Source organism: Nannobrachium achirus, assembly GCF_963921795.1.
Source record: "Nannobrachium achirus genome assembly, chromosome: 23".
NCBI classification, from domain to species: domain Eukaryota; kingdom Metazoa; phylum Chordata; class Actinopteri; order Myctophiformes; family Myctophidae; genus Nannobrachium; species Nannobrachium achirus.
In genome coordinates, this window is record NC_137830.1 from 35929718 (window position 1) to 35940721 (window position 11004).

At 42.9% G+C, this 11004-nt stretch overlaps 1 protein-coding gene across 1 annotated transcript in view; it reads left to right on the forward strand.

The window, feature by feature from the left end:
* Nucleotides 1–304: 304 nt before the first annotated feature.
* LOC308308896 (inhibin alpha chain-like) overlaps nt 305–11004 on the forward strand; it is a gene marked incomplete at both ends in the record, with an annotated part of 71605 nt that continues 60905 nt past the window's right edge. The window contains one exon of the mRNA XM_080754352.1: nt 305–402. Coding sequence (XP_080610478.1) covers nt 305–402 — 98 coding nt within the window. The remainder of the gene's footprint in view (nt 403–11004) is intronic.

Consider the following 11004-nt stretch of genomic DNA (forward strand, 5'->3'; position numbering starts at 1 on the left):
GGGGTCCTTCACATGAAAATCATTGAGCACCACTGACATAGACAGTTTAGAAACTTAGGTTTTTCAAAAAACCTTACAAGAATTTGAACTACTCAGACTCCGCACAATTTTTCAGAAAATAACAGATCTACAAGCTCGCAGCGCGGCACTCGGTGCCGTGCTGTGAGCTTGTATATCTGCTATTTTTCAATAGTTAAAGCTCAAAATGTGAGCTAATCCTTGTACCCAGGGCCCAGAATTTGGTGCGACACCCCTGACCAGCTCTGTGGGGTCTCTGAATCGCCCTCAGTTGGTCCACATCGACATGTCTCTGCCAGTCTGCCCGCTCAGGGAGGGAGGGGGAGGGAGGGACGGTCAGCAGGAGCGCTTCTCATGGCATGTCTCCATGGCAACAGGATGGAGGTCAGTCGCTGGTAAAGCATGCATGAGTCATTTTGTAATAAAACTTCCTTTATTGTTTTTGTTTGTTTTGTTTTTTTCGTTCTTTTTCACTTTTTTTTTTCACTCTCTCCACTGTCCACAACGTAAACATTCCTAAACTAATACTAGGGGATGAGGGGGAGGGTGAAGAGAGAGAGAGGTTTCCCACATGAGAAAAAGGAGAGGAAAGAGCAGAAGGGAACATTGAGGCAGGCTTGGCAACCAATAACGGGCAGGGAGAGTTTAAAGAGAGTATAGTCGCTTTAATAACGGCTTTCCTTTCTCAGCGACTTGGGTCCGTCCGCGTTGTCCTCTGGTTTATGGCCTTTTCGTCATGTGACCTTGACTGCTTGGACAGGGACTGTGTACACTTGTGATGTGTCACTGATTGTTTGACTGAACGCCCATGAGGTCACTTTGTCCTTCATTGCAACCGCGGCTGCTTTGACCACTTAAGCCCTAATGCTATACGTTGTGATGCATTGTGAGCTTGTAGATCTGCTTTTCTTTTTTTCTTTTTTTAATGGCCAAAATTGGGAAGCGAGAGTTAACACGGTTAAAGGGCAATTCTCCTCGAACCCTTCTGTTGGTTTTGACTGACTTTAAGCACTCTATTTAATCTATGTGCACTTGCTAATTACAAGTTAACTAAGCTGAATAGTGAATATTGGGGAAAGCGTGCAGTTCTGAAATGCGGTGGATTTAAGCAGAGAGAGCGATGTGCTTTTGGGATATTTTGCATTTATCTGCAGTATGATATTTTTATACCAACCAAATGATTAATTCTCAGCAGGAGATGTGGTGGTTTGACACAGTGTGAGCACAGAAGAGGACACTATGTCAACCTCACAGCTACACCAGGGAGTTGAGCTTGCCAAGGACAAATCATTTGAATGAGTATGCTGATCATTTCATTTATGCCATTATGTGGAAGTGCAACATTCATACAACTGACCAGGAAGTGTCCATTGATAAAACCCAGGGTTGAAGTGAAACCCATGTTGATAAAAGTCAGTGCATCTGATTTATCTGGTTCAGGCCTTTTCTGGGAGCCCTTTGAGGCATTTTCACACTATTTTTGGTATTCTGGTCGTGGTGACGTACTATTCAGAGCCTTGGGCAAAGCCACAGCACAGTGTCAGTGTGTATGAGTGTGAAGATAGCAACTTTCTTTTACCCTTTTTCTCCCAAATTACCGTTCTCGTTATGGCAATTAAGCACCTACTACAACACAGTACACACTCAACAGTGTTGTTTTTGACAGCAAATTTTGATTTAGTTTTAGTCATAGTCTTTTGAATAAAATGTCTTTTAGTTGTAGTCATAATTTAGTCACCCGAACAGTTTTTGTTTTAGTCTAATTTTAGTCGACTAAATATCATAAGATGTATTTTGGCAGGCCTTGATGGCATCGTAATGACTGATTTTACACTTGGTGGCGCGCTAAAAAATGCGTTGTGAGCTTGTAGATCTGCTATTTTCAGCGTCCAACACCTGAGAGCAACCAAACATAAAATGACTGTCTTCCCCACTAGTCCCTCCCTAACGTTTTAGTCTAGTTTTTATTTTGTTGGCAAAATTGTCAATATATTTAGTCTTAGTTTTAGTCATCATAGTTTAGTTTTTATTTAGTTTTCGTCAGTGAAAAAAACGTAGTCGACAAACCTTTTTCGTCATAGTTTTAGTCGACGAAATCAACACTGACACTCAAGCACGACGTCAGTGGTGATAAGTGTTGAAAGGTGTCTGACTGTGGCTGAAAATCTGGTACAGGCGGTGTGTACACAGTCACGATGAGTCGTCAGTTGTAGTGAGGTGTTGCTCGTCGTACGCCGATAGCAGCGCGGTGGGTATAGACGAATCCACGGAGCGGCAAGCATAACTGGGGTGTCAAGCGGCACCGCTTGGCACAGCGTCAGCGACTACAGGGCACTGAGGGCAGCGCTCTGGGGATTCGGCTTTATGGAGGGCAGAGAGGGGATAGAGCTCGCTGGTTGGCTGTTTAGCCTTGCAAATTTTATGTTGTCCGCATAGACATAGACATACAGTATGCGTATGGTATATTGCTAGTACAGCGTGCTACATGTTTGCTGAAAATGCATGCACAGTAAGTGTGTGTGTGTGTGTGTGTGTGTGTGTGTGTGTGTGTGTGTGTGTGTGTGTGTGTGTGTGTGTGTGTGTGTGTGTGTGTGTGTGTGTGTTGGGCAGCAACTTTTCCCCTGCATCACCTGATAGAAATGCTAACACATTGGCATAGAACACTGGGTTTGTGTGGGGAAACCCCTTACCTGTTTGCAGTTTGGACCTTCGCCCTTACCTCCCGGTCACCAACTTGTTCACCTACCTGTTAAAACACTGTCTATTAATACTAGACCATTTAACATAATGGATGTTAGTTGGTTATTGATTTCCATGACGTGTGGATCTGTGATATTCAACAGGACACTGAGTAACCTTGCAGCATCTGACTCACTATCTACCTATTATCTCCTCCTCTCCTTTTAGTCTAGAATCATCCATCAAGCCTGCTATTGTGTTGGATGTGTCATCAAGAGACTAGGGATGGGACGATAAGCGATATTATCGTTTATCGTGATAAAAAAACACTCACGATAATCGTATTGTGGAGATTGAATTTATCGTGATATCGTCCTCCATCATGCACTGGGATCAATTCACCTTTTATTTGCCAAGCTGCATATCCGGTACCACTTAAACCCTCTATAATTGGTAAAAGGTACTCATAATATACGTACTTGATACAGTCTTTTTTTCACTCTATCAAATGTCTTTGCCAAAAAATAGCCGATCTACTAGCTGTGAGCTTGTAGATCGGCTATTTTTTGGCAAATGTTTCACCCCAGGATAATGGATTTTGATTATCGCGATAATATTGTAAATTGTAAATAAATTGTCGTGATCGTGATATGACATTTTCATATCGTCCCATCACTACAAGAGACCTGTAATGTCAAGTCTGACTCTTCTCTCTCTATCTCCCTCTCTCTCTTCTCTCTCTATCTCCCTCTCTATCTCTCTCTATATCTCCCTCTCTCTCTCTCCCTCTGTCCTTTGTTCTCTATCCATCAATCTAGCTTTCATTATCATTTCTCCAGAGAGTGAAACCAAAGTCATTTTTTCCACATTGGAGGTTTATGTGTTTGACAGGAATGTCGGGGATTTTCTAGTTCTATCAGTAATCTTTTAGACTGTGCTACTACAGTGACCCTCATGCGTAGCTGTACTAATATGCGAGCTCATAATGCTTCCCCCTGGCCAGCCGGGGCGCCTGATGGAGGGGAAAGGAACTGTTTGGAATAACGTGTTCCTTCCAAGCGCTACGTCCAAACCGGGGAAATCCCCACTGTCAGGTGAAACGAAGCAACTTGGACTCTTCATGCATAGAAGGAAGCATGAAGTCAGTCCGTTGTCTCCCCAGGCGCGGCAGAGGGAGAGCAGAGCCCAGGATTACATAGGCAATTGGCACTGGGTGAAAATGGGTTACAAAATCGTGGGATAAAAAAAAAGAAAAAAAAAGAAAAGAAAAACTAATATGCAAGCTCACTGCAGAGCTTCTTGCATGGACCGCAAGATGACTCGGCTCACCAGCCGACCAGCGACACACAGCATCCAGGAAGTCGGAGCCATGGAATTCATGCCAGTGTGCGTGTGTGCGTGCACTGTGCCAGCATGAATAAATACATGAATGCTTTTATCGAAAATGGCCCTCTTTTCCTTGTATTACATGTTATTTCCCCCTCATAACTCCCTTATGGGTCTGTTACCACAGGATTGCTTCCTGTAAACCAGTCCAGGGGCGTGACACCATCAAACTGATACAGGACACCAGATCAGATTAAAGACTTAAGGAAATAGTCCTCGGATTCCCCGGAAAACCCCAGGATGTTCTTGTTGACACTGAATAACGTGTTTAATCACACGGTATGACATTCCCAAATGTTTGGCCTTGTGCAGTAAGTTGCGTCACTCATTGCATTAGCTTTGTGGACCACTCAATTAGAAACCTCTTCACAGTTGTGAGACATCACATGCATCTGACTGAGATGGTAATTAGTATGAAAACCACAGTGGTGCTACAGCCGTTTGGCAGTTAAATGAGGGACAAAAAGTACCTGATCCCTTAATGTGTCATCAGGTTCAGATTTGAATCATGGTAAAGCATGCTTTCGGGAGGTCGAACCTCACTCTGACCCTGAATCATTATCACAGCATAGCATTGCATCACAGTGCTTACACTTTTATGACCCATCGATTATTAGAATATACTAGAAGCTGGGGCGGCCCAGCGTCTAGTCGGCGACCTGGCCAACTCGGAACAATGTAAATAGGGAATGAATGCCCCGCCCTTTAATGCAAACCCCATTATACCTGTTTTCATAGGACCCGTTTTGACCATCTGTCTGCCTGTGTCCATTTATGCCCATATATGGAGATATCTGTATCTGTCTGTCTGTCTGTCGGCGTCCATTTTATGTCCATATATGGAGATCACTGCAGTTATAGTTCTGGGTCCATTTTATGCCCATATATGGAGATATCTGTCTATCTGCGTCCATTTTATGCCCACACACTAAAAACGGCTGGGTTGAAAATAACCCGATCTGGGTTGTATTATAACCCACCCCTGGGTAACTATTGGACCTACCCAACAGTAGTAAATCTTACACAGCAAAATGGGTAGCCCAGCACCGTAGTAAGATATTCTACCACATCCTGGGTAGAATTTTTTACTCACTCTGGGTCAACCACTATTATTTAGTATATATTTTACCCACATGTGGGAAGTATATTTCACTCATCGTAAATGACCATGCTAATATTATTTGACATTAACATAAGATAAGATTTGTTTCAGGATTTTTTTCTCACATTATTTGTTCCAAGTATAGCATTATCAACATAAAGGTACATAATTGCAACAATGTTGAAAAGCTATAATCAGAGAAGTTTAGAGTAGATCAACATAATAACCTCAAATGTATCATGAGTTCTTCTCCTTCAGAACAGCAGGGGGAGGGAGCTCAAGCATAAGCTAGCAGCCTAGCAGTTACAGTTAGGGTTTTGGCTCAAATACTGACAAATGAAATTCTGACATATGACAGTCAGCTTGCCAAGGCAGACACATGGATATGATACATTTAGCATTTTTAGCTACCAAAAGCTTAGAAAATATCCCTGAAAACCTAGAGAAATGCTTTTCCCAGCATGCTTTGCATACCAGGTGACCGACTTAAGTTTAAAACTACCCATACTGAGTGAAACAATTTAACTCAGCAGCTGGGTAATGTATGAGCTGTACAAAACAACCCATTATACATACAAACACCATTATAATAACCCATAATGGGTAAACCATTTTTTACTCAGATTTTGGGTAGATGAATCTACCCAGCAGTTTTTAGTGTGCATATATGGAGTATCTGTCTGTGCCTCCAACTGTGTTGCAGACACAGTGCCGGTTCCCCCTTTAATACAAACCTCATTATACCTGTTGTCATAGGACCCGTTTTGAACATCTGTTTGCCTGTGTACATTTATGCCCATATATGGAGATATCTGTATCTGTCTGTCTGCGTCCATTTTATGCCCATATATGGAGATCTTTGACCATCTGTTTGCCTCTGTCCATTTATGTCCATATATGGAGATATCTGTATCTGTCTGTCTGCAATCCATTTTATGCCCATATATGGGGGCATTCATTTTATGCCCATATATGGAGAACGCGCGTGCCCGTGGGACGAACGGTTCTCGAGATACGCGGATTACATACATACATACACAATCACAGAGATTTTTTGTTGACTCATGTGGCGTACGTGATGTCAGAGCCTTTTATGAAGTGATGTCACAATGAGTCAGAGCTTTCACCGATTTCCTCCGGAACAGCCTGATGTCAACAATCAACCCCGCATAAGGAGATTCCGAACGTTTCGCGCCGGTTCGGGAAAACCGCGCGTCGGGTCGGGTCGAGACCCGGCACTGCACTCCGTGCCGCGGCGGGGAACGCGCGTGCCGAATCTGAAGCCGGTGGGACGAACGGTTCTCGAGATACGCGGATTACAGACACACACACAGACAGACAGACACAGACACACACGCAGAGACTTCTCGCATTTATAGATAGATAAACACCAGGCATATGGGACACAATCTCTGGTTAGTTTAAAGAGGTGGTGCCATAGTTTTGTACTTTTTCAGTTTTCCATGTGTCTAGGAGGTTGACTAGGAGGTTCATTAGACCCCCTGGTGTGGTTGTTATGAGGGAAGACATATTTGCATATTATAACCACACCTGGGGGTCTATAAGAGTATTGTTAACTCCATAGACTCATAGAAAACAGAAAAAGTACAAAACTATGGCACCACCTCTAAGGAAATGATAATAATAATAACAATGTGGCGGCAGTAGGCTAGTGGTCAGTCCAAGATAAAAGGTTAAGCTTAGGGTCACTGGTTTGAAGCCTGGCTTGGAACACGTAGACAGGAGAAGTAGATGATTAGACACAAGCTCCTCTCCCCAAACAACTGCTATGTTGAACAAGGGCTCTCTGCCCCCCTAATATTCCAAAAGAGCTGCTCAGTGGTATAGAACAGGGGTTTTCAACAGGGGGTCCAGGACCCCTAGGGGGTCCACAGAGTTACTACAGGGGGTCCTCCAAATATTTGTGTGATAGCAACTTTGTTTCCTCCTTTTTTATATTAACCACTTGAACCCTAGCGTCCATATTCGGAGAACTTTAGCCAAAAATAGCAGATCTACAAGCCGCGAGACGTTGTGAGCTTGTAGATCGGCTATTTTTGGCAAAGAGCTTTGGTGTAGGGGGGAAAAAGAGCAGACTAAGTACAGAGTGAAAGGTCAAATTTCTTAAGTATTGACGGTTCAAGTGGTTAAATATCTGAAAACACGAATTGACATGAATCCAAAATACACTGATGATTGTGCTGTCAAACGATGAAACTATATGGAATCTCTGAAAAGGTTGTGGGAGTCCCTGCTTCATCTCTCCCTCTCAACTAAGGGGTCCCCGGCCTGAAAACGGTGAAGACCCCTGGTATAGAGACTGCAGTTGGTCTGGGGAAGCTATCGGCTATGAACGTTTTTAACGTGTATCAGGCGTGTGTGAAATCAGGGCGTAGCTGAGAAAGAGCAAAATGTGTCTGGCAAATCACCTTCCCTGGGTAAATAAATACCAGCCTAACAACCCTGCATCTAAATTCTAATATCTGGGACCACACCCTTGACAAGTCCTAAGGTCACTGAACATCTCCTCTGCTCCAAGGTTGACTGTTAGGTGTGTTGTTATCATAGACTGTAAAAAAAATATGGACGAAGCGAAGCCATTGCTTTCTATGCGGCGAAAATTATGTTTTTTTGTCCCTTGTATGGGAGTCGCCATCATTGTTTGAAAGGTACCCCAGGAATCATAAGGAATGCTATTAGCTGCCAACGGTCACGTGGAACCGCAGGGATACATGGGAGAATGTGGTCGGAGCCTCCCGAAATACAGCACACGAAGAAGAACACAGCCGGCTGGTATCAGCTTAGTTGGCCACTCCCCCCGCAAATTTATCATCAAGTTAACATAAATGGGACCATATTTGCTCAAAACGCATATCATTGTGATTGAAAGGGAGTTTTTCACTAGCGACAGGAACCTAAAAGTATTCATGACAACGTTTATTAAGGTTAGAAAATCAAAGGGGAAAACGAATGGGGTCCAATGTAGACACATTCGTGTTGGTACCTCGCGGGGGGAAAACAGCGCAACTAGCGGCCAAACATAGGAAGTTTTAGTTCCGTATTGGATTCGTTTTAAATCGGCGGAACTATGCCCCTGGTTGTTATGATGGGTTGATGAGATCACAGGGGTCACGCAGCAAAAGTTCAAAGTCTATTATTGGCTGCGCTTCCAAAACCAGCAGATTTTTAGCCCTGCTAGTGACGGGGTTCTAAAGGATGGAAGATGTCATCCTGTCCAACATGTTGGTCCCAAACAGTGTTGTTTTTGACAGTACATTTAGAATTTGTTTTAGTCATAGTCTTTTGAATAAAATTTAATTTAGTTTTAGTCATAATTTAGTCACCTGAAAAGTATTAGTTTAGTCTAATTTTAGTCGACTAAATATCATAAGATTTTTAGCGAAAATAGCAGATCTACAAGCTCACAACGCGTGGCAGCCACAACACCTGAGAAAAACCAAACATAAAATGACTCTCTTCTCCACTAGTCCCTCCCTATTTTAGTCTAGTTTTTATTTTGTTGACCAAATTGTCAATATGTTTAGTCTTAGTTTTAGTCATCACAGCTTAGTTTTTATTTCGTTTTTATTTCGTTTTGTCAGTGAAAAAAACGCAGTCGACAAACATGTTTCGTCATAGTTTTAGTCGACAAAATCAACACTGGTCCCAAACTGCCATGGAATTTGCTGCGCTCCTTCATGCTACGCGGAGGATGAACTCTACATGTTTTGGTGACCCCATTATGTTCCAGAGTAGGCAGAGTAGTATGTACACTATACATTTTCAATTGATAATATTCTTGGCATCCCTATTTTGGTTTTGTCATTATTGACAAAAGAAATCTAACAACAATAGCTAAAATAGCCAGGCTAATGGCTATTTGGGGGTCCAAGGCATGGAACATTTGCAAACCCTTTGATTAGAGTTTAGTTTAGTGTGGTAGGCTGGTAGCAGATGGACTGAGTGGATAAAAAATAAGATGACATTCTAGGAAAGGAATGTGCCAACTTGATTATGTGTATTTTTCTTGCGTTTACACATGCAAAATTTGTTTGCATGTCTCCACCTATTGTGTGTGTGTGTGTGTGTGTGTGTGTGTGTGTGTGTGTGTGTGTGTGTGTGTGTGTGTGTGTGTGTGTGTGTGTGTGTGTGTGTGTGTGTGTGTGTGTGTGTGTGTGCGTGTGTGTGTGTGCAGTCTTGGTTGGTACAAGTGTCAGAGGTAGCAGAGCTAACAAGTGGTTTATTGCAGGTACTAGTAACCCCACCCCACTCCAACCACACGTGTACAACATACACACAGTTCTTTCCCCCACACAGAGGGAACACAACTATCAGCCAAACATAGTCCCAGTCAGGGGTGTCGCTCCAAATTCTGGGCCCTGGGTACAAGGATTCACTGTGGGCCCCCTAAGAATGTTCTTCATAGGGGGAGGGGGTTTAACCCTTTTAGACTGGGAACGCATTATTACACATTATTTTGTGCTTTAACTATTGAAAATAGCAGATATACAAGCTCACAGTGCCACGCTGTGAGCTTGTAGATCTGCTATTTTTGAAAAATCTTGAAAACTTGTGCAAATCTTTGAATATTTCAAATCCTTCTATGTTTTTTCTTTTTAAATATATGTTTCTATGTCAGTGGTGCTCAAACGTTCTCTCTCAAAATGATATGTATTTGGCCACGGACCCCCCATCTCAAAATATTTAGTTCCAGGGACCCCCCCAGAAGCAAAATTTGAGTTATAAATGTTTGCTTAAAAAACACATATATTCAAAGATTTGCACACATTTTCACAAAAAATAGCAGATCTACAAGCTCGCAGCGTGGCACTCTGTGCCGCTCTGTGAGCTTGTAGATTTGCTATTTTTCAATAGCTAAAGTATAGAATAATTCCAGGCCCCTCCAACTTGGGCCCTGGTAACTCCCAGTCCCAGTCCCAGTAGAATTCGGTTCTTCTGAGAGTTGTTCCAGAACATACTCATGTTCTGCCCGCTGGATTTCCTGTTTTGTTGTTGTTTTGCTGTTTTTCTTTTTTTTTCTTTTTTTTGGCCGCTGCGGGATTGCACCATCCATCCAGCTAGAACAACACATTGGGTAACACCACCACTGACTTGTGTCACTAAAGACCATGCCTCTCTGCCTTGTGCCTGAATGGCCCTCAGCCCAACCCCCTCCCTTCCCTAGAATTCCCCAGAGAACCAATAGGAGAGATCAGTTGCATTTCACATCAGGTCGTCAGAGGTGGAAAAAGTACTCACATTTTATAATTGAGTAAAAGTATCAATACTGCACAGTAGATGTACTCGTTAAGTAAAAGTCTAGAATTCAAAATGTACTTGAGTAAAAGTATGAAAGTATTGGCATCAAAATGTTCTTAAAGTAGCAAAAGTAAAATGTTTGAAAATAGCAGATCTTGTGAGCTTGTAGATCGGCTATTTTCAAATAGCCAAGGGATAAAATCAGGCTAAAGTGGTTAATGTATGTGTTTGATATATTATAATGTACTAGCCCTTACCCGTTCAAAGATATGAGCTCCAAAATGATGTGCAGTGTGTGGGTTATGGGATGTGCACTGTGCACACAGTATATGAGGGATGGAAAGTAACTTTAACTGGTGCTTGCATGATGTAGGAGCATCAATGTAAGAAACCCGTTTCGTTTAATGGCTACAGAGATACTGTCCCCCCCCCCCCCCCCCCCCCCCCCAGCCCGCCCGCCCACCCGCCTGCACACACACCCGCCTGCCTGCACACACACACTCACACACACACACACACACACACACAGAGCTGGTTAAACATTTTGCCTCAAGTTACCG